Source organism: Manis javanica, chromosome 1 (assembly GCF_040802235.1).
Source record: "Manis javanica isolate MJ-LG chromosome 1, MJ_LKY, whole genome shotgun sequence".
In the NCBI taxonomy this organism is placed as follows: Eukaryota; Metazoa; Chordata; class Mammalia; order Pholidota; family Manidae; genus Manis; species Manis javanica.
Window position 1 is genome coordinate 103207136 of NC_133156.1, and position 25170 is coordinate 103232305.

General features: G+C 35.5%; 1 protein-coding gene across 4 annotated transcripts in view; it reads right to left on the bottom strand.

The window, feature by feature from the left end:
- IPO11 (importin 11) overlaps nucleotides 1-25170 on the bottom strand; it is a 289809-nt gene that overhangs the window by 218998 nt on the left and 45641 nt on the right. For all 4 annotated transcript variants that reach the window (XM_073235815.1, XM_073235800.1, XM_073235804.1 and 1 more), the window contains exons 4-5: nucleotides 17344-17416; nucleotides 15746-15949 (exon numbers count right to left, since the gene is read on the bottom strand). In XM_073235815.1, the coding sequence (XP_073091916.1) occupies nucleotides 15746-15949; nucleotides 17344-17416 (277 nt within the window). The remainder of the gene's footprint in view (nucleotides 1-15745; nucleotides 15950-17343; nucleotides 17417-25170) is intronic.

A 25170-nucleotide genomic window follows, 5' to 3' on the forward strand; every position in this document is an offset into this window, starting at 1 on the left:
GAATTGGCTCCTCAGTAATAGGGTATCCCACAATTTGTACCGAAGTTATCTGGCCCTTGTTATGTTACTTTGGTCATTCTTTTTGGTGGGACAAGGACCACACAGAGTCAGCACCAATAGCTAACTTCTTTTCTCTGTCCAAAATAAGTAATAAACTGTCTGAATCTGACAGTGGCTCTATCTTCACCAACTGATCAGTGAAGGGGAGCCTCAGCCCTCCCTTATCTTGTGTGCATGCTTGACAACTTTTAAGTACAATGACTAGTTATTAGGCCACTTTGGCATAATCTCAGGTACACATCAATATTTCAGAAAGTAAAATCAAATCATTTAATCCTAATGTTTCATTATAGCCAAGATATTGTATTGATAATTATCTCAATATAGTATTATAGCACAAGCAGCAGTAACATAAAAAGTTAAGGATCTAAAACTGACATTATCCCATGAAATACTGTTCTAACAGAGAAGCAAAATAATCTAATTAGAAGGGATATAAGTTGAAGGAAAAAGCAGCTTTACCTAAAAAATTTGTAAGCTTTACTTAAAACTTCAATAAACTTAATACTTTTCTTAGTAAGTCAAGTCCTTTATGAAAATATGAGGCTAAAACATATATAATCAGAAAATCCATCATTCTAATTTTTATTACACTTATGAGTAATTTTAGGTTAGAGCATCTTATACTTTTCAAACTTATACATCTTAAAAATATTTGATAGCCATTATAAAGCAAAAGAATAGAAATATAAAGATTTAGAGGAAGAAAAGGCATGTAAATTATACATAAGATCTAAAAGTTAAGTTTTAAACTGTAATTTCTTATTGTAGCAAATATTTCAACCAAAAAAAGTGAAATCTATAGCCTTGGCTGTAATTTTTAGATCCATTTTGTACTCTATGTTTATGTCATAAATAAAGAAAAAACCAAAGCACATCATATCCAAACTTAAGTAAGAACAGAAAGCTATTATGCTCTGAACCAGTCACCTACATAAAACAAAACAACAATTTGATTATTTTATAGCCCTTCTTCTTTCCATCTCTTCTGTTAAACTACTTAACATTAATTTCTACATACAGAGTCTATAAAATTGTTCAGGAGGTTTGCCTATTAGAAACTTTTTGTGTCACCATTAAGTCACTTGAACTCTTTTAAAAGGTATTTTCAGGATACATGTATTTATGCAGATAAAAATCATTTACATGATACAAATATTAGTAACAGAATAACAGACATTTAATGAACCCTCTTCTGCACTAAGCACTGTTCTCAGCACTTTATCTATATCAACTTATTTAATCATCACGATCTAAAAAGCAGACATTATTATTCCCCATTTACAGTAAGAAAACTTAGGCACAGAAAGATAAGGAAGTTGCCCAACAGCAAACCACATGAGGAAGAGATGATATTTAAATCAGGGAAGTGCTCAGAGCCTGCATTTTTAACCTCTATGTTCTACTGCCCCTTAACATAGTAAACAAGTTAACTACATAGTAACTTAGTAAAAGAAACAAGCATTATTTATATAAATAAACTGTATTTAAACTTGGTAGTATCAAAACATAAACCAACATTAAGTAGATATTATCCCATACATTCAAAATCAATAGTGAATCCTGTTCTCCAACTTAAATAATAATAATGGTAGAATTTGCTTTTCATTACTACAAAAAGGAAAATTTTCCCCCACATTCACTGAGGTCCATAACGCTGCTAATCTGGATGCAATAAATGGTTTGAATCACAATCTCATCTGAGAAGTTCTTTAATAAGTCCCATCTCTTCTTTACATCACTCAACAGAAAAAAATTTGTCCTATTATTTTCATAAAGTACCTATGCAAGATACAGCTAATGTAAGTCGAATGTTAAATAAATAAATAAAATTTGGAGCATATCCCATTCATTAGTTGGAACAGCCACAGGACTTTTTATTTAATTATCAATACCCTCCTTTACCATTACATGCCAGACTCAATAAAAAAAAAACAATGGTAACCATTTCCTAGTTCCTCAATTAAAAAGTAAGATTATTACAAAGCTATAGTAATCAAAACAATTTGGTACTGGCACAAGAACAGACCCATAGATCAATAGAATAGAGAGGCCAGATATAAACCCAAATATATATTGTCAATTAATATACAATAAAGGAGCCATGAATATAGAGTGAGGAAAAGTCTCTTCAACAACTGAGGTTGGGAAAATTGGACAGCTACATGTAAGGGAATGAAACTGGATTATTGTCTAATTTCATACACAAAAGTAAACTCAAAATGGATCAAAGACCTGAATGTAAGACATGAAACCATGAAACTCATAGAAGAAAACATAAGCAAAAATTTCTTGGATATAAGTATGAGCAATTTTTCCCTGGATACATCTCCTCAGGCAAGGTAAACAAAAGCAAAAATGAACAAGTGGGACTACATCAAACTAAAAAGCTTCTGTACAGCAAAGGACATCATCTGCAGAATAGAACGGCATCCCACAGTATGGGAGAATATATTCATAAATCACTCATCTGATAAGGGATTAACACCCAAAATATATAAAGAACTCATACATTTCAACACCCAAAAAACAAGTAACATGATTAAAAAATGGGTGGAGGACCAGAACACACACTTCTCCAAAGAAGAAATTCAGATGACCAACCCGTACATGAAAAGATGTTCCACACTGCTAAGTATCAGGGAAATACAAATTAAAACCACAATGAGATTATCACCTCATACCAGTTAGGATGGCCAACATCTAAAAAGCAAGAAATAACAAATGCTAGAGAGAATGCAGAGAAAGGGGAAACCTCCTTCACTGTTGGTGGGAATGTAAATTGGTGTAACCGCTCTGAAAAGCAGTATGGAGATTCCTCAAAAAACTAAAAATAGAAATACCATATGACCCAGTAATCCTACTTCTAGGAATTTACCCAAAGAATATAAAATCCCTTATTCAAAGAGACATATGCACCCCTATGTTTATCACTGCACTTTTTGCAATAGCCAAGATATGGAAGCAACCTAAGTGTCTATGAGGAGATGAATGGATAAAAAAGATGTTGTACATATACACAATGAAATATTTTTCAGCTATAAAAAGAAAAGAAATCCTCCCATTTGCAACAACATGGATGGATCTAGAGGATAATATGCTCAGTGAAATAAGCCAGGCAGAGAAAGACAAATATCGTATGATTCCACTTATTTGTGGAATATAAAAACAAAGCAAAACAGAAGGAATGAAACAGCAGTAGACTCATAAGACACTGAGAAGGGTATAGTGGTTACCAAGGGAAGGAAGGGGTTTGGGATGGGTGGGAAGGGATAGATAAAAGGGACACAATAATTTGCAATCACAATATAAGTTTGTCCTAGGGATGGTGGTACAGCATGGAGAATACAGTCAATGATTCCGTAACATCTTATTATGTTGATAGACAGTACCTGCACTAGATAGGGTGAGGATTTAATAATATGAGTAACTGGTGAACCACTGTGTTGTATATTTGAAACCAATATAAAATCGTATATGAACAATACTTTAATTTTTTTAAAAAAGTAAGATTGAGCTTGAGAAAAAGAGTTTACCAAATGGACTCTGGCACCAGCTCAAGAAGGAAAACATTAAAGGAGAATTTCCAACCCTAAGTCACCAGCTTATGCTGGTGATCATTACTATTTTGAAATCACGTAAGATTTATTTTAAAGGTATTTTATAATAATGGTAGCAAAAGGGCAAAACTACTTCAACTGTTACAATTTTTTCAGGTGCTACTTCTATTATCAGGAGAATATTCCTTTTCAGAATTTCACCACCTTGCATATGCACAATGTAAATGATAGTATTCATATTAATATAAAACCCCTCTCAATCACTCCCAATACAAAAAGCAAATATATACCACAAAACATCACTGAATACTATACAACAGGTTATTGTCACAAGATTTGGATGAAAGGAAGTATTTCATTGTGGTGGAATCAAAGCTACTAAAATAAAATTTTATTTTGCTCCATAAAGTCATCCTTTTTTCCATTTATAATTTGACTCTAAACTATGAAAAAGCTGGATAATTCAGATAATCAAAGTTTCTACTCCATTTTACCTCAAGCAACTTTCATCAACATCAGAAACTGTTATCACCATTTCTTAAGAAAATAAATAATGCAGTAACATTTACAGATATTAATGGCAAAGTTAGATCTTTATTGATTCTTCCCTCTTTCTCACCCTGAAGAGTTATGACAGTTTAAATTAGAATAAGATAGGAAAAGCACATAACTAGCTTGGCATACAGCAGGCATTGTTGTATGAATAAAAGCATATGGCATTATTTCAGACAGAAATCAAGAATCAGCAATATGGAAAAAATTTTTATTAATACTTTCCTTGTTTGATATTCCAGTTCTGGAGCTAAACAGATAGGGACATTAAGCATCTAATAAAGCTCCAATTCAAGATTCTTTTTAGCTGGCCTACAAGAGGCCTCTACACAAATAGGGATGGTTGGAATAAAGAAGTAACAGTGCTTTCCTTTCAGCTCAACAGTGAAGGGAGGGAGACAGATAAGGAAGAACCCAAAGGAATTTGGGGAGAAACACTGCCAATTATCCTACATACACAAGGCCTGCACAAGTTTCTATCTGTCTCCAGAAAACAAAAGCTTATAGAAGGCTCATATGGAAAAGAGAAAAGTAATGAAGCAAGTGTAGAGAAGGAAGGGAATATTCGGTGAGACAATATGGAATAATCTATTTAATGAAACATTTCAAGTACTGATAGCAAAAACCCCAAATACTTCCATTTTATTTTTCTAAACCAGAAGAAACACTGACACCTACTGACTGCTTAGTGATTTTAACTGAGAGGTTCAGACTAACTCTTTGAGTATCAAAAGGGAACCATTACAGTAAGTTCTACTTCTTTCAGCGGTTCAAAAATTCACACACTTTTTAACCTCAGGACCACTGTCCTCACAATTTTCCCCTAAGAAAAGTCAGCACCAAAAATCTTCTAAATCAGTCTTGTAATTATCACTGATAATGGAGCAATAAATATTACCCATAAGCAGTAGTTGTCAAACATGCTAGCCCTGAACCTAGAACTGAATAGTTTCTTTAGTAAGTCAATGGTTTTAAAAAAGGGGGGGGAAGGAAGGTTTGTGGGGAATGAGAAATAAAAACTACTATAAATTAAATAGTATCTAAGAGATATGATTATGTACACAAATGTACACAACTTACTCATTTTTCTGCCTCAAACCACTTGTAAAAACATTGGAGAACAATGTAGAAGATTGGCTAAAGTATTAAATATTCAGTCACTATTTCTACTTTCTTAGGTTTGAAAGAAGTTAAATGATTATATAAAAGATCTACCTTTTGCAGATGAATGCTGAAGTGCTTAGTAACAAAATAACAAGAAATTTTTAAATTTCTTTAAAATACCTGAGAGAAAATGTTACTAAAGTAAAAAATAGCAGCATGCTAACGGCTAAGTCTAGGTGATGGGCATTTAGCAGATTCTTTCTTTAGTTTTTCTATGTTTTTAAAATTTTGTAACAAGAAATTTAAAACAACCATAAATTCTTAACAAAAAAATGATAGTTATTTATTAGTGTTTAGTTTTTTTCTTTGCTACAAGGCTTAAATAAAAATTTGCTTACTTAACCGGAACATATACAGTTAACCCTTGAATAAGTAAGGTTTGAACTGTGCAGGTCTAATTATACACATATTGTTTTCAATAAATACTATATCAAATTGCCAAAGTGTGGCAGGCCAAAAGCTTTGGTGGAGGGAAGATCTATCTCAAAAACAATTTCCAATCAAACTGCCAAGGTCTCTCAACTAACATTTATTTATTTTCAACAAAGGACATTCATTAAGACTTGAAATATCTGTTAATGTACATATTTTTTTGTAGTAAAACCTAATTGTTGTTCTCAACCCTGCCACTGGTACAGCTCAGGAACAGGAAAGTCACTGTGGCCCATTTTCCAGATCCCTAAAGTCCTCTAATACTAGCAAAAGCCAAAGACCTGTCTTCCACCACTGGTGCCTCACCAATATTTTCATATATCCAAAATATCGGTGCACAAGTGGGAGGTGGAGGTGAAACTGCCCTCCTTGCCATTTGCAACCCTACCGTTGTTCACAGCTGTATCTCAGGCAACCAGTAAAAAGCCTGGCACAGAGTAGGAAACTAAATACTTGTGGATGGGCATATAAATAGGTAAAAGAACAAAGCATAGGAGACAGGAAAAAGATGGCAGGGTGAGAAGTGAGGCAGGTGTCTTTACCCAAACCCACATATAACATAAAAATACAGCAAATACAACTAATCGTGAAAGACTGACCTGAAGACTGCAGAACAGACTGCCTACACCAGGGGAAAAGAGAAGACCTCATAAAAAAGGGTAAAGTAGCAAAGCCATGATCAGGCAAGACTCAAGTCTTCCCCCGACCCCAGCCCAGAGGAGGGAGGAAGAGAAACGGAGCATGGGGAAAGCAGAAGCCCAGGACCGCTGAACATCCAGCCCTGGAGATCTGTTCTGGGAGCACGAACCCACATTACATGGTGCTCTGAAGATTAGTGGGGTTGGAATGCAAAGACAGGCAGAACATTCACAGAGACTGAGATTCCAGCTGCTTCTGAAGAACAGGTACACACAACCGCCCGCTCCAGGACAAAAGAAAGATGGGCACTTTGAAAGACTTCCAAACAGAAAGAGGGATGCTAGAGGGGCAAAGATTACACAGAGTTTGCTCCTCAAGAGAAAGGGCAGGTGGACAAAATCGTCCTGACACTCTCTGCCAAACAGGTTGGGAACTTTCAGGACCTTCAGGCACTCCATACCCCAGACAACACAGCCCTGAGGCTCCCCATTCTAATACGTAACATGCCTCTCCTACCACCCTGGCAGACCCAGGTCCACAACCCTGCTGCCTGTGCCATAATGCCAGGCCAGCCCTGTCTTCGGCAGCTACACGGTCATAGCACAGAGGTTCCTCCCTGCACTCTCAGCCACTAGCCCTGACAGTGGAAGCAGGGACTGCAGCTGGAAAGCAGGAAAGAACTCTTTGTTCCAAGCAGGCACCGGTTCAACACACCTGTGACCCCCACCATTGCCCTAGGTGCTGGGCAGCCCCAGAGAGTAGACTAGTTTCTGGGTATTAAAGGGTGCCACTTATGAAAGTTATTATTCCATAAGAATCACTAGAAAGATGAAATGGCAAAAAAAAAATTTGTATGAAAAAAAATTTAGCAGAGATGTCAGAAAGAGAGCTAAGTGAAACTGAAATCACCAATCTTCTTGATAAAGACTTCAAAATAAAAATCATAGGCGATTAAAGATGGCAGCGTGAGAGGTGAGACAGAGGCTCCCTCCTAAAACCACATATAATATGAAAATATAATTAATATAACTAATCCTGAAAGAGCAACAGGAAAGAAGGCTGCGCCAGACTGCATACACCTGGAGAAAAGAACAGACCTCAGGGAACAGAGTAACATACCAAAGCCATGACCCGATGGGACCCAAGCCCTTCCCTGATACCAGTTCGCCGGTGGGAGAAAGAGAAACAGAGCTGGGAGGGAGTGGAGGCCTGGGACTGCTGAACACCTAGCTCTGGTGATTTACTCTGGGAATACAAACCTACATATAGCAAGGTGCACTGGTGATTGGTGGGTTGGAAGCTAACACAGGCGGAATACCTGGAGAGACTGAGATTGCAGCCACTTGTGGAAAACAGGGATCAACATCCACCTGCTCTGGGACAAAGGAAAGGTGGGCAGTCTGAGAAACTTCCTAAAAGCGAGAGGCCTACTAAATGGGGAAGCATTGCACAGAGGTTACTGCTCAGGAGAAAAGACAGGCAGACAAAACTGTCCAGGTGCAATCTGCCCAGCAGGTTGGGAACTTCCATGATCTTCAGGCCTGTAATAAAAAAACAATCCCCGATAGGCTACGCAGCTCCAAGGTCCCCCACCGTGATATGCAGCTTGCTGCACCTTCCTCCCAGCCAGCCCACACTAGGTTCGCAAACTGGCAAATCCTTCCCTGACATCATGACAGCCAGAGGGAAGCCCCACCTACAGCAGCTACAAACACAAAGTGTAGAGGCATACAACTGTGTGTTTGGCCCACTGGTTCTAGCAATGGAGACAGGAATAGCATCTGGGAAGCAGGAAACATCTATTACCTCCCCTCAGGCACTAGCACTACTACCCTGTGACTCCTGACATTGCTCCAGGGGCTGAGGAGCTCCACAGAGTAGAGGGTGCCACATACAAATATGAAACGTCAAAGAAACCTGGTTCAAAGCAAAATCTCAACAACCCCAGAAAAAGGATCAAGTGAGACTGAACTAATTAATCTTCCTGAAAGAGATTTCAAAATAAAAATAATAAACACACTCCTGGAGATACAGAAAAATACTCAAGAACTCAGGAATGAATTCCAGTCAGAAATCCAATTGTTGAAAAACACAATGGAGGGTATTAAAAGCAGATCAGATATGGTGGAGGAGACAATAAATGAGAGAGAAATGAGAGAAGAGGAATACAAAGAAGCTGAGGCACAGAGAGAAAAAAGGAAATCTAGGAATGAAAGAATACTGAGAAAACTGTGTGATCAATCCAAACGGAACAGTATTCGTATTATAGGGGTTTCAGAAGATGAAGAGAGAGAAAAAGGGATAGAAAGTGTTTTTGAGGAGGTAATTGCTGAGAACTTCCCAAGTTTTCAGAAGGAGACAATCTCTCAGGCCATGGAGGTGTACAAATCTCCCAACACAAGGAATCCAAGGAGGACAACACCAAGACATACAATAAATAAAATGGCAATGATGAAGGACAAGGACAGACTATTAAAAGCAGCCAGAGAAAAAAGATCACATACAAAGGAAAACCCATCAAGCTATCATCAGACTTCTCAGCAGAAACTTTACAGGCCAGAAGGAGGTGGCATGTTAATGCAGAGAAGGAGAAGAGCCTCAAACCTAGAATACTTTATCCAGCAAGAGTATCATTTAAATTTGAAGGAGGAATTAAACAATTTCCAGATAAGCAAAAGCTGAGAGAATTTAGCTTCCACAAAACATCTCTACAGTATATTTTGGAAGGACTGCTATAGATGGAAGTGTTCCTAAGGTTAAATAGCTGTCACCAGAGGTCATAAAAATGGATAAACAAAGAGGGCATAATATGATACCTAATATATACAGAATAGAGGAGGAAGAAAAGGAGGGGAAAAAAAGAACCTTTACATTGTGTTTGGCATAGCATACTGAGTTAAGTTAGACTCTTAAATAGTAAGGAAGTTACCCTTGAACCTTTCTTTGCCAACCACACATTTAAAGCAAGCAATGGCAATAAGTACATACCTATTGATAATCACCTTAAATGTAAATGGTGTGAATGCAACAAGCAAAAGACACAGAGTCACTGAATGAATAAAAAAACAAGACCTAACTATATGCTGCCTACAAGAGACTTCCTTCAAACACAAAGACATACACAGACTAAAAGTAAAGGGATGGAAAAAGATATTTCATGCAAGTAACAGGGAGAAAAAAGCAGTTGTTGCAGTACTTGTATCAGAGAAAATACACTTTGAAACAAAGTTACAAGAGACAAAGAAGCACATTACATAATGATAAAGGGGTCAATCCAACAAGAGGATATAACCATTATAAATATATATGCATCCAACACAGCATCACCTACATATTTGAAACAAATACTAACAGAATTAAAAGGGGAAATAGAATGCAAAGCATTCATTCTAGACTTCAATACTTCACTCACTCCAAAGGACAGATCAAACAGGCAGAAAATAAGTAAGGAGACAGAGGCATTGAACAAAACATTAGAACAGATGGACCTAACAGACATCTACAGAACTCTACACGCAAAAGCAGCAGGATACACATTCTTCTCAAGTACACATGGAACATTTTCAAGAATAGAGCATATACTAGGCCACAAAAAGAGTCTCAGTAAATTCAAAAAGACTGAAACTGTACCAACCAGCTACTCAGTTCACAAAGGTATAAAACTAGAAACAAATTATGCACAGAAAACAAAAAAGCCCACAAACACATGGAGGCTTAATAACATGCTCCTAAATAACCGATGGATCAATGACCAAATAAAAACAGAGATCGAGCAATATATGGAGACAAATGACAACAATAATTCAGAACTGCAATATCTTTGGGATGCAGTGAAGGCAGTGCTCAGAGGGAAGTATAATGCAATACAGGCCTACCTCAGGAAAGAAGAACAATTCCATATGAAATGTCTAAACTCACAATTAATGAAACGAGAAAAAGAAGAACAAATGAGGTTCAAAGTCAGTAGAAGGAGGGACATAATTAAGATTAGAGCAGAAATAAATAAAATTGAGAAGGATAAAACAATAGAATCAATGAAAGCAGGAGCTGGTTCTTTGAAAAAATAAACAAAATAGATAAACCCCTAGGCACAATTATCAAGAAAAAAAGTCTATGCACATAAACAGCATCAGAAATGAGAAAGGAAAAATCACTACAGACACCACAGAAATACAAAGAATTATGGGAGAATACTATGAAAAATTATATGCTAACAAACTGGATAACCTAGAATGGACAATTTTCTAGAAAAATATAACCTTCCAAGGCTGAACCAGAAAGAAACAGAAAACCTGAATAGACCAATTACTAGCAATGAAATTGAATTGGTAATCAAAAAACTACCTAAAAACAAAACACCTGGTCCAGATGGCTTCACCACTGAATTCTTCCAAACATTTAGTGAAGACCTAAAAGTTTTCCAAAAAGTAGAAGAGGACGGAATACGTACAAACTCATTTAATGAGGCCAGCATTAACCTAATACAAAAACCATGCACAGACACCACAAAAAAAGAAAATAACAGACCAATATCCCCAATGAAAATAGATGCAAAAATAATCAACAAAATATTAGCAAACCAATTCAAAAATACAGCAAGAAGATCATCCATCATGATCAAGCAGGATTTATTCCAGGGATGCACAGGTGGTTCAATATTAGAAAATCCATCAACATCATCCACCACATCAACAAAAGAAGGACAAAAACCACATGATCATCTCCGTAGACGCTGAAAAAGCATTTGACAAAATTCAACATCCACTCATGATAAAAACTCTCAACAAAATAGGAATAGAAGGCAAGTACCTCAACATAATAAAGGCTATATATGACAAACCCACAGCCAGCATTATACTTGACAGCGAGCTGAAAGCTTTTCCTTTAAGATCAGAACAACATAAGGATGCCCACTCTCCCCACTTTATTCAACATAGTTCTGGAGGTCCTAGCCACAGCAATCAGACAACACAAAGAAATAAAAAGCATCCAGACTGGTAAAGAAGTTACACTGTCACTGTTTGCAGATGACATAATATTGTACATAAAAAAACCCTAAAGAATCCACCCCAAAACTACTAGATGTAATATATGAATTCATCAAAGTTGCAGGACACAAAATTAATACACAGAAATCTGTTGCATTCCTATACACTAATGATGAACTAGCAGAAAGAGAAGTCAGGAAAATAATTCCATTCACAATTGCATCAAAAAGAATAAAATACCTAGGAATAAACCTAACAAAGGAAGTGAAAGCACTACACTCTGAAAACTATAAGACACTCATGACAGAAATTAAAGATACCACTAAATGGAAAATGATCCCATGCTCATGGATAGGAAGAATTAATAGTGTCAAAATGGCCATACTGCCTAAAGCAATCTACAAATTCAATGCAATCCCTATCAAACTACCAACAGCATTCTTCAATGAACTAAAGCAAATACTTCTAAAATTCATATGGAACCACAAAAGACCCCAAACAGCCAAAGCAATCCTGACAAGGAAGAATAAAACTGGGGAGATAACTCTCCCTGACTTCAAGCTCTATAACAAAGCTATAGTAATCAAGATAATTTGGTACTGGCACAAATAGAGACTCATAGACCAATGGAACAGACTAGAGAGCCCTGATATAAACCCAAGCATGTAAAGTCAATCAATACATGATAAAGGAGCCATGGACATACAATGAGGAAATGACAGCCTCTTCAACAACTGGTGTTGGCAAAACTGGATGGTTACATGCAAGAGAAGAAACTGGATTATTGTCTATCCCCATACACAAAAGTAAACTCGAAATGGATAAAAAATCTGAATGTAAGTCATGAAACCATAAAACTCTTAGAAGATAACATAGGCAAAGATCTCTTAGACATAAACATGAGCAACTTTTCATGAATATATCCCCCCAGGCAAGGGAAACAAAAGCAAAAATAAACAAGTGGGACTATATCAAGCTCAAAAGTCTCTGTACAGCAAAGGACACCATCAGCAGAACAAAAAGACATCCTACAGTATAGGAGAATATATTTGTAAACAACATATCTGACAAGGGGTTAACATCCAGAATATATAAAGAACTCCCACACCTCAACACCCAAAAAGTAAATAACCTGATTAAAAAATGGGCAGAGGATATAAATAGACAATCCTCCAAAGAAATTCAGATGGCCAACAGGCACATGAAAAGATGCTCCACATCACTAATTATCAGGGAAATGCAAATAAAAAAACACAATGAGGATATTAGAGGCCAAGTTAGGATGGCCAGTATTGAACAGACTAAGAACAACAAATGCTGACAAGGATGCGGAGAAAGGAGAACCCTTCCACACTGCTTGTGGGAATGTAATCTGGTTCAACTATTGTGGAAAGCAATATGGAGGTTCCTCAAAACACTAAAAACAGGAATACCATTTGACCTGGGAATTCCACTCCTTGGAATTTACCCGAAGAATATAATTTCTCAGATTCAAAAAGACATATCCACCCCTATGTTTACTGCAGTACTATTTACAATAGCAAAGATATGGAAGAAGACTAAGTGTCTATCAGTAGAGGAATGGATACAGAAGATGTGGTACATATACACAATGGAATACTATTCAGCCATAAGAAAGAAACAAATCCTATCATTTGCAACAACATGGATGATGCTGGAGCATATTATGCTCAATGAAATAAGCCTGGTGGAGAAAGACAAGTACCAAATGATTTCTCTCATCTGTGGAGTATAACAATGAAGCAAAACTGAAGGAACAAAACAGCAACAGACTCAGAGACTCCAAGAAGGGACTAGTGGTTACCAAAGAGGAGGGGTGGGAGAGGGTGGGTGGAGAGGGAGGGAGGAGGAGACTGAGGGGTATTATGTTTAGTACACATGGTGTGGGGGATCACAGGGAGAACAGTGTAGTACAGAGAAGGAAAATAGTGGATCTGTGGCATCTTACTGCACTGGGGACTTGATAATATGGGTGAATGTAGTAGCCACATTGTTTTTTCATGTGAAACCTTCATAAGAGTGTATTTCAATCATACCTTAATAAAAAATTTTAAAAAGTGGGGTCAATAGGCAGATCCACAGAAACACAAAGCAAATTAGTAGTTGCCAGGGAATGAGGAGAAGGCGAATGGGGAAGCGACTGCTGATGGGTGTGGGATTTCTTTTTGGGGAAATGTTCTGGAATTACACAGTGGTGAGGTGCACAACATTCTGAATGTACTAAATGCTATTGAATTGTATGCTTTAAAATGGTGAATTTTATGTAATGTGAATTATCTCACATCATTTGTTGTATTATGTGCATTATATGTCAGTTAAAAAACTGCAAAAAAAAAGAAATGGTTACAGGTTTAATTTACTCTGAAGCTTGCATTTTTAAAAACAATAAAAAGCAATGGTACTTTAAAAAAAAATTACTGGGATACACTAAACTGCAGGAAGAAGTTTTAAGTACACACTACACTACTCTGCCATAGCAACTAGCTCAACTATGAGCTTACCTTTTTTTATGTTTGAAACCAGATCAGTAAATAGAGACAGACCATCATGGCATTACAATAAACATATTATAAAAAGGAAGATTTTCTTACACTTCAAGTTATCAAAATAATACAGGCCACTTTATTAAATAGCAAAATTGTTGTTTATACTATTACCTTCCCATATACACATCCTTCAATTAAATTCATCAGACTAGATTCCCCTATTGGTCCACATTATGTGCCACGTTTCCAGTTCAGCTACTGCATTCCAAAATGAAAAGGGGTAAGCTGAATTTTTTTCCAGGTGTCTTCAGTTTTGTGTATCCTCTCAAAACTGCTTTTTGAAGTTTTGCACTATACCAGTTTGAAATTTAGCAAGTTATCTCAGAACAAGTCTACTCTTTATTTTTTATTCATTTAACAAGTTATTGAGCACCACCCTATTCTTCTGGACTTAATAAAAGAACCATAATAAAAGCTGCAGTCCTCCCTCATAAAACTCATAGTGTAGTGTATCTCAGAAAGTTAACAATTATAACTCAGCACAATTTGGTAAATACAATGTTACAAGTCAGTACAATATGCTAGGTTGACCTATACTTCACTCTAAATGAGAAGAAAGCAGCCTCCCGCTATAAGAAAACCAAGCAAGAGAGTGGAAGTGATCAGGAAATTAACTGAAAGAAGCTACCCAGAATAAAGCCCCTGTTTTGTGAAGGCTGCCTAAGCTAAATGTAATTATATCTGAAAACCAAGGTAACATATTAAGAGTGTACAACTTGAGAGCACTAACCTAAGAACTATGACATCTATAAAAGGGTACTCTTTAATAAAGACTAACTATAACCCAGTATCTCTTAAACATTTGACTTTGGAAAACTTCCAATATAAAAGTACGTGGGAAGATATGAGGCAGGGACAAAGGTGAGAAAAATCAAGAAATTCACAGGAAGACTTGAGAAGATAAACTGTCCATTTCTTTAGTTCCAATTAGGTGTCAAGCAAAAGTGATAAGGATTTAAAAAGCAACCTTTAACAAAAAGAATTCCTCTTATACTCAACATCCTCAGAAAAACATAAGTCTGGCCATTTAAACCCAGTGGATTAAAGATAAAGAGGACATGAAACGGTTCTGGCTCAAACTTTGGTGCATATAACAATCACCTGGGAAATGTAGATTCCTAAATTATATCCTCAAAATTAGGATTCCAAAGGTAAGCAAGCACATTGTTAAAAATACTTTGAAACTCATCAGTATTACGTGGTGCAGTCCAAAATGTTGGGTAGAACAATATGAAAATCGCTATTTTGGTAGGTTACTCAAATACAAAAGTGCCAAAGCAACTGAATAGAGAAAGGAAAGTCTTTTCAACAATCAATACTCAAATGCCTAACAAAGGACTATCGTCCTGTAGTTTTATCAGACTCCTTCCTGAATCTGCCCTACATTCACCAATTACTCAAGAATGTCAATTTTAACTTTCTAAATATCAAGTCTGTACCCTCCTAAAAATCTTCCCTTTACCACTGCTTCTACTTTTTATCTGCACTACTTCAAACTAGTGACTCTGCTTTCAGACCGTTCTGCACTATCCAATCCCCTCACTGGCAACTAAGTACTAGCTACATCAATCAGTACCTGTATAACTTCCTGACTATATCACTATCCAGCTTAAAACCTCTGCGAAGTTATTACTTGGAATTATCTGAGGTCAATTAGAAACAATTCATAATATTTTAATTTAGAGAGGGAAAATTACATTTTTATACAAGTCAAATTTATACATATATATATATAAATAACATTTTTATACATAGTCAAATTTAACTGTATTAAATCACTTACATCATAAAACAGTTTTCTATCAGCAGCCAGACGTTTAGAAGCCAGGGTCTTGGTAACATGATAAAAGGTAAGTAATGCTCTGTGCTGTCGAAGATCATCTTGGACTTTCACAGATTCTATAAGAGTAGGAATCAGTTCAGGCCACTGTCTGGGGCAGTCCAATCGAGCAACTTTTGCAATCAGCACTGCAATCTGAGTTGCAATCTAGAGGTAAAAAGTTAATCACTGGAAATAAATGTATGTAATCAAAGAAATGGATAAGAATGCATTTATAGTTGAAAATTACCTTTCTGGTTAAATATACATTTGACAAAAGTGGATAAAATTTCACTCAAACAACTGCTAACTGAAAATAGTGGTTCTCAAACTGTGGTCTAAGGATCCCAGGGGCAAAGGAGGAACTAAGACCCTTTCAGTGGTCTGTGAGGTCTTCCCTTTCCCAATAACTTATCAGTGTGAAACTCGATTTTCTTCACATAACTTATACTGAAATAACATATTCCAACACAGTAAATGAAGCAGCAAATAGGAAAATCTACATGTTTTATTTTAAATAACCAGACACTACAGAGAGATGCAAAAGTGCAGAACAATGACTCTTCTCATTAAATATTCATTGCTCAGGGAAACAGCTACTGTTCATTTTTTGAGATTCCTTTTACGTTAACATGTTGATTTTATTATTTTTAATTAATAAATATTTTTTAATTTCTCAGTTTTGGGGTTTTATTTTAGCAGTATAAAGAAGTTCAAAGACCACAAAGTTTGAGAACCACTGGCCTAAGAGTAGAAATGAATATCAAATATTAGGTATTTATATATTTGTACAGATCAGTATTTCCCAAATGCTGGTTGACAGAAAATCTATGCAGTGGTTTACCCCTCAATCAAACCCCTCCCAACCACCTCCTGCCCCAGTGAGAGCTAGTCCATTCATCTCCATCTTCCCCCATCTCCTTAGTGAAGGAACTACAAAGCAGAGAACTGAGATCATTTAAATACACTGGGATAAAACTGCATTGGATATACCACCAAATATGGTATGCTTTAATATTTCACTTAAATAATCAAGTATAATAAATAGTAGTGACTTGTAAAAATTTTAAGAATATTTTTATACATAAACAAAGCTTATTTTATTCTAAGAAGAGAAAAATATCACTATAAGGTAAGGAAAAAATAAAAACTATGGAATCTACTCTTTATCCCCTATGGAGTTTCAGGAATTGAAAATGTGATGGATGAAAGAAATAGACAAAAACTTGAAGTCATCCTGTAGTCAACCCTAAATCATTAAAATTGAGTAAAAATATATGGAGATTTGATTCCAATATTGGTTCAAAAACTGAGGAAGTTTAAAAAGTATAGAAGTATATCCTAAAATGACTTCTGAGTTTTAAACAATAGCCATATCTAACAAAAATTCTTAATAATTAGAACTGCATCTCAACATTTTCAAACCAACAGAGAAGTATGTACATACATCCCAAATGAGCATTATGTAATAAGATAATCTTTAACACCAAGATGCAAAATTAGTGTGGAAAATAAAAAGTAACAGAAGAGAAAAAATAGTTAGCATTCATTTCCTCACTAACCTGGTTTATTGGTTCATTGAAGTTGGTGATTAGCCCTGCACGTAATGTAGATTTTTCTTCCTCTGAGAGAGCACTGCAAAAAAATATTATTTATCACACAGGGAAGGAGGCTACCTAACAACTAATGCAGGAAAGCACTACTGTGAAGTTTAATAATAAAAAAAGTCATTCAAACAAGGTGTCCTTGGTGGTTGTTGGTAACTAAATATAATTATTTCCATTACTTGTATATTGGCACATCAAGTAATTCAAAAGCATAAAATTCCTTAAAAATTAAATAGGAAGCACAAAATAGTGAACAATAGGAAATTAAATAAATCCAGAATAATGAATGTGGTATTTTGATGTTTGCTTTTATTGAAGTAAAAATAGTTGCATACATAACAATATAGGTACGTCATGGGGAAGGTGATACAGCACAGAGAAGACAAGTAATGACTCTACATCATCTTACTATGCCGATGGACAGTGACTGCAATGGGGTGGGGTGAGGACTTGACAATATGGGTGAATGTTGAAACCACAATATTTTTCATATGAAATCTTTGTAAGATTGTGTATCAATGATACTTTAATTAAAAAGCTGCATACAAAAAATTAATGGCTAAATAAATCTTTAAGTAAATATTAGTTTTCACCGACTTCTATTATATAATCTGAATGAGGTTATTCTATAGGGAAAGGTAGCAGGAATCAGAGAATATTTGGGATGAAGACATGTAGAAACCAACTAGTTAAAAAACTTTCATTTTACATCTCTGGGAAGTATGAACAATACTGATACTTCTGACTGCAAATGAGGAAAGAAACTAGATAGCAAAAGGACAGAGAGGTGAACATTCACTGCATACATTTTGATTCTGAACTACAAGAATATGTTATCAAGAATTAAGTTCTAAAACCCTCATTTTTAAGTTTCACAGCCTGATTATGATGTAGTTGGTATCAGATGAATCAAACCAACAATATCAGCTAGTTGCATACAATTTAAAAAAACAGTTTTAAGGCAGCTACCAAGTTGAACTGGGTCTTCCGAAAAAGATGTGCTCAAGTCCTAGTTCCAAGTACCTGTGAATGTGACCTTTGGAAACTGGGGCTTTGCAGATGTTATTGAGTTAAATGAGGTCATACTAGATTAGGGTGGGCCCTAATCCAATGAATGGTACCCTTTATAAGGACAGGAAAATTTGGACAGAGAGAAACACAGAGGAGACATGTGAAAAGAAGGCCATGTGACAATGGAAGCTAAAACTGGAGTGATGCAGCTGCAAGCCAAGGAGAAAAGGAATGGCAACTACCACTAAAAGCTAAAAAGAGACAACAGAATTATTCCCTAGAGACTTCAGAATGAGTAAAGCCCTGCCAAGCATGTCAATTTTAATCTCCTAGCCTCCTGAACTGTGTGAAAATACACTTCCACTATTGTGTTAAGCTCCCCATTTGACAATCCTAGAAAACTAGCACAGCATTAAAAACGTCAGTAGCCAAGACGGGGGTCTTACACAGAAGGGAAAGGAACAGTGATGAATTAGTACATTTCCCCTTTAAGTATTTGCTCACAAGAAATTGAAAAGTAGCAGCTAAGAGACTAAAGAGCTAGGAAGAGATTTCAGCAGTTCTCACAGTGTTGGTAAGACACAAATGGAAGTTCAGGGCCCACTAGAAGGCAATACTTTGGTAAACACCAAAGGCTTGCAGTTGAAACCCTAGTAAGGCCAAAACTTGGGATTAGGAGTAAACCAGAAATAGATCACCCTCAAACAGAATAAGGTTGAAGTCATATATTCTATTTGCTTGCCCAGAGAAAACTAAACTCTCTGAAGAAAGATAACAAAATTGAAAGCCTCTCCAATTTCTCCTATGCAATGTCCACCATTCAATCAAAACATATCAGGCACATAAAAAACAGAAGAAATGACTGAAATCAAACACAAATAGAAACAGGATATATAGACATTGTAATAATCAAATCACACCTAAAATATTTATAATTATTATGATAAAAAAATAGGTAAAACATGGGAGAATTTCACCACAGAACTGGAATCTCTTTCTTAAGAAATACCAGAAGAAAATCCTACAACTATAAACATAATAAGTAAAATAAAGATAACAAACTAGAAGATAGGGCAGTAGAAAATATCCAGATTGAAACATGAGAAAAAAAAGGACTTCTGTTTTTGAGAGTTCACTGACAGATATATACTAAGGCAGGTCTTTAGGAGAAGACAAATGGACCCAGATGGAAACCAAGTAACAGTGGAAGGAATGAAGAACACTAGGAAAGGTAAATTTTAATGAATACTGCTGGCAAAATTAACATAAAATAATATTTTGTGGAGTTTAAAAATATATGTAGAATTAAAGTACTCAACAACAACATAAAATACAGAAAGGTATAAACAGCATTAAAGCATTGTAAATTTTGTGCATTATCTGAAAAAAGTAAAGTACTAATCTAAGGATAGGCTAATAAGTTAAGGATGCATGTTGTACTCTTGGAAAATCACTTGAGGAATAAAAGTGACCTAATATCCTTATAATGGGAAAAACTGAGTAACATAAAATTTCTTTAATAATCCAAAGGCAGGCAAGAAAGAAAGAAAAAGGTGGGAGGGGACAAAGATCAGACATTAACAAACAGAAAACATAGAGATGGTAGATTTAACCCTAACTTTATCAGTAATTATATTAAATGTAAATGGACGCAATACTAAAATTAAAAGACAAAGCTTATCAGATTGAATAAAAAAACAAGACCCAACTATTTGCTGCTTATATGAGAAATTGTTTTAATTGAGGTTATAGTTGATATGCAATACTATATTGGTTTCAAGTATACAACACAATGATTCAACAGTTACCTACATTATGAAATGCTCACGACAGTAAATGTAGTTAAGAGAAACATTTCATATAGAACAAAGAAATACTGACAGAAAAAAGCAGAAAAAAATACACCATGCAACTATAAGATGGCTGGTTGGCTCTATTAAAATCATAAAAACTAGACTAAGCCAAAACAAAGAATACTAAAAATAAAGAGAAACATTTCCTAATCAGGACAAGGTAAATTCTACAGGAATATAATAACCTTGAACTTATATGATCCTAAAGATATAGCCTCAATATACTAAGAGCAAACAGAATGAAAAGAACAGGCAAGTATGGAGATTAATATACCTGTCAGTAAATGATGGAAAAGATTGCACAAAATCAATAATAAGGATACAGAAGATTTGAATAGCATAAAAAATTTGACCTGAGTGACATAGAACATTATAATCCATGACAGCAAATATGCATTTCTTTGACATGCACATAAAACATTTACCAAAATACCATATGCTGGGAATCATAAAATGTAACAGCACACTCCAAACAATGAAATCAATTAACAAAAAGTAAGTAAAAACCTCCACATATTTGGAAATTAGGCAACTTCTAATTAACCCATGGGTCTAAAAAGAAATCACAAGGGAAATTTTTAAGTATTTTTAACTGAATGGTAATAAAAACACTACATATCAAAGCTTGTGAAACAGCACTAAAGCCATGATTATAAGAAAAGCTTTAATATTTTAAATGCATATACAAGAAGAAAAACTGAAAATCAGTTATCCTAAGTTTCCATCTCAAAAAGCTGGAAAAATAGCAACTTAAATACAAAAAAGCAATAGAAAGTACAACAAGCTTTACAAAGTACAATAACTAAAGCAAGGATAGACAGGCCAAATAGGACAAAAGACAGAATCCAAAAACAGTTTCATTCACATGAAGTGCATGATTTGTAACAAGGGAACGACTGAAATATGGTAAGAAACAAATACATAGTGCTGCCCCTACTTCAGATATGCACCTTAAACAGAAATCACTTCTGGATACATCATATACCTAAATGTGAAAACTAAAATAAAGCCTCTTTGAAAACAGAGTAAGTTCATGACCTTGGGTTGAGCAAAAATGTTGAAATAGGCCCCAAAAGAATTAAATACAAAGGTAACTAAATTGAACTTCATTAAAATCAGTAACTTCACTTCATAAAAAACATTATTAAGAAAGTGAAAAGTCACAAAGTTGAAGAATATATATTTTTTTCTTTTAGTATCATTAATATCAATTACATGAGCAACACTGTGGTTATTAGATTCCTCCTATCATCAAGTCCCACCACATAACCGATTACAGTCACTGTCCATCAGCATAGTAAGATGCTACAGAGTAAGTACTTGTCTTCTCTGCGTTATACTGCCTTCCCTGTGCCCCCCACCACCACATTATGTGTGCTAATTATAATGCCCCCCTTTCCCCTTATCCGTCCCTTCTCACCTCCCCTTCCCTTTGGTAACCGTTAGTCCATTCTTGGGTTCTGTGAGTCTGCTGCTGATCTGTTCCTTCAGTTTTTTCTTTGTTCTTATACTTCACAGATGAGTGAAATCATTTGATACTTGTCTTTCTCCACCTGGCTTATTTCACTGAGCATAATACCCTGTAGCTCCATCCATGTTGTCGCAAATGGTAGGATTTGTTTTCTTCTTATGGCTGAATAATATTCCATTGTGTATATGTACCACCTCTTCTTTATCCATTCATCTACTGATGGACACTTAGGTTGCTTCCATTTCTTGGCTATTGTAAATAGTGCTGCGAAAAACATAGGGGTGCATCTGTCTTTTTCAAACTGTGCTGCTGTATTCTTAGGGTAAATTCCAAGGAGTGGAATTCCTGGGTCAAATGGTATTTCTATTTTGAACTTTCTGAGGAACCTCCATACTGCTGAACTAATTTACATTCCCACCAGCAGTGTAGGAGGGTTCCCCTTTCTCCACATTTGCTGTTGTCTGTCTTTTGGATGGTGGCCATCCAAACTGGTGTAAAGTGATATCTCATTGTGGTTTTAATTTGCATTTCTCTGATGATTAGTGATGTGAAGAATCTTTTCATGTATCTGTTGGCCATCTGAATTTCTTCTTTGGAGAACTGTCTGTTCAGATCCTCTACCCATTTTTTAATTGGATTATTTGCTTTTTGTTTGTTGATGTGCATGAGCTCTTTGTATATTTTGGATGTCAACCCCTTATCGGATATGTCATTTCTGAATATATTCTCCCATAATGTAGGATACCTTTTTTTTCTACTGATGGTGTCCTTTGCTGTACAGAAGCTTTTTCGTTTGATATAGTCGAACTTGTTCATTTTTGCTTTTGTTTCCCTTGCCTGAAGATACTTTCATTATGCACATCCAACAAAGGACTTATATCCAAAATATATGTAAGTCCCACAAATCAATGATAACCCAATTTTTTATGTAAACATGGCAGGGCCTTCACAAAAGAGGACATCCAAAGGACTACTAAGTACCAGAAAAAGGTTATCAATGTTCATTAGTAAAATGAAAAAATTACAAAGCATACCAGCAAGACTAAAAATGAAACAGATTAGACTAAGTGCTGCCAAGAATGTGGAGATAATGTCAATAGTCACATGCTGCTGATACACCCAGTTTGGAAAACTGACAGATCTACTAAAGCTGAACATGTATCTGACCACAATGACAATAAAATGGACACTATGTGCAACAAGACATACAAAAGTTTTCAAAGAAGTGTTATTTTTATCAGTCAAAAACTAGACACCTTACTCCTCATCAAAAACAGAATAGATATGCTATGTTCCTAATTGTAATGTTATACTCCTACATAAAGGACTAAATTACTGCTCCATGCAACTACATGTATAAATCTCACAAATACTGAATAAAAGTCAGATATAAAAGAACACAGTATATGATTACCATTTGTATGAAATTTAGAAACAGGTAAAGTTGATTTATGGCGAGCAACATTAGATGGTACTTTTTGAGGGGAGGGGAGAAGGGGAGGTAACTGACTATAAAGAGGGAGGCTTCCAGGGTGCTAGTAATGTTCTACGTAGTTCCAAGTGGTAGTAACATGGGTATGCTCACATTATAATAAACATTCAATCTATACCCTTCATGTATGTACTTTTAAGTATGTTACATATTGTGCTTCAATAATTTTTTTAAGCCTTAATAGACTTACTGAAGGTTAATAAACAAACAGAAAAACAAGATCAAGATAAATAATTTAGGCAAAAAGAGACAAGGCCCAATGCAAATCTATGCTTTCCATTAGAAATAATACAATTCTTTCATAACTAGGCTGTATTTTACAACTTTAATAGCTCCCTTCTATCATCAAACCCCTGAAATAATATTTTCTCCTATAAACATTTTTCCTCAAGCTTGAAATTCAAGTTTTCTTCTATGCCAAGGAGGTAGGCTCATAGGATATCATAGCATATGAGCCTATTAGGAACATAGCATACCTATCCTGTTTTTGATGAGGAGTAAGGTGTCTAGTTTTTGACTGATAAAGAGTTTTTGTTTTTGTACAGTTTTTGTAATTTTAAGAGTGTATAACAATTAGCTATGAAATAGAGACCATGTAAAAAAAAAAATATATATATATATATATATATATATATATATATATATATATATATATATTAAAACAGGCCATTAACTTGGAAAAAATTCAAATCTTTGGCAATTCTCTAATAATAGTTAATATCTCACCTTTAATTTGATGCACATATTATCATTTGATGAATTCAAACTATATCCCAAGCAGAAACTGAATAGTATTTAGTTAGTTAGGACCGAGTTAAAGTTGCATTGTATACAGTTATGACATATAAACTTAGAATGATCCCCTGTGAAAATAGTGGTAAGAGCAGGAACTATATAAAAGGAAAGTTAGATAAGAACACAAACAAGTAAATTTTTCAGATGTCATAGATTTAAATATAAGTTTGATTACTAATCTTTGCTCCCTTCCTCTCTTTCTGAGTACATTCTTACCATCCTTGCTCCCTAAGTTTATCCATCTTCTTTCCAGCTTTTATCCCAATACATAAAAGAGAAAGCTGGGATTTTACCTACATAGGGTATCACCTTTAACTCTTAAATTTAAGCTAAATTCGTTACTAATTCTTTTTTTTTAAGGTCAAGTCTTATTTATTTGTTTGTTTGTTTATATTATTTTGTTATCATGAAGAACATTATGTTTGCAAGGCTCCCCCTTCACCAAGTCCCCCCAACGAACCCCATCAGTCACTGTCCATCAGCGTAGTAAGATGTTGTAGAATTACATCTTGTCTTCTCTCTGTTGCACAGCCCTCCCCATGCCCCCCCCATTATACATGCTTATCGTAATACCCGCTTTCTTTATCCCCGCCCTATCCCTCCCTTCCCTCCCATTCTCCCCAGTCTCTTTCCCTTTGGTAACTGTTAGTCCATTCTTGGGTTCTGTGATTCTGCTGCTGTTTTGTTCCTTCAGTTTTTCTTTGTTCTTATACTCCACATATGAGTGAAATCATTTGGTATTTGTCTTTTTCTGCCTGGCTTATTTCACTGAGCATAATACCCTCTAGCTCCATCCATGTTGTTGCACATGGTAGGATTTTTTTTCTTCTTATGGCTGAATAATATTCCATTGTGTATATGTACCACATCTTCTTTATCCAATCATCTACTGATGGACACTTAGGTTGCTTCCATTTCTTGGCTATTGTAAATAGTGCTGCAATACACATAAGAGTGCATCTGTCTTTTTCAAACTGGGCTGCTGCATTCTTAGGGTAAATTCCTAAAAGTGGAATTCCTGGGTCAAATGGTATTTCTCTTTGGAGCTTTTTGAGGAACCTCCATACTGCTTTCCACAATGGTTGAACTAATTTACAATCCCACCAGCAGTGTAGGAGAGTTCCCCTTTCTCCACAACCTCACCAACATTTGTTGTTGTT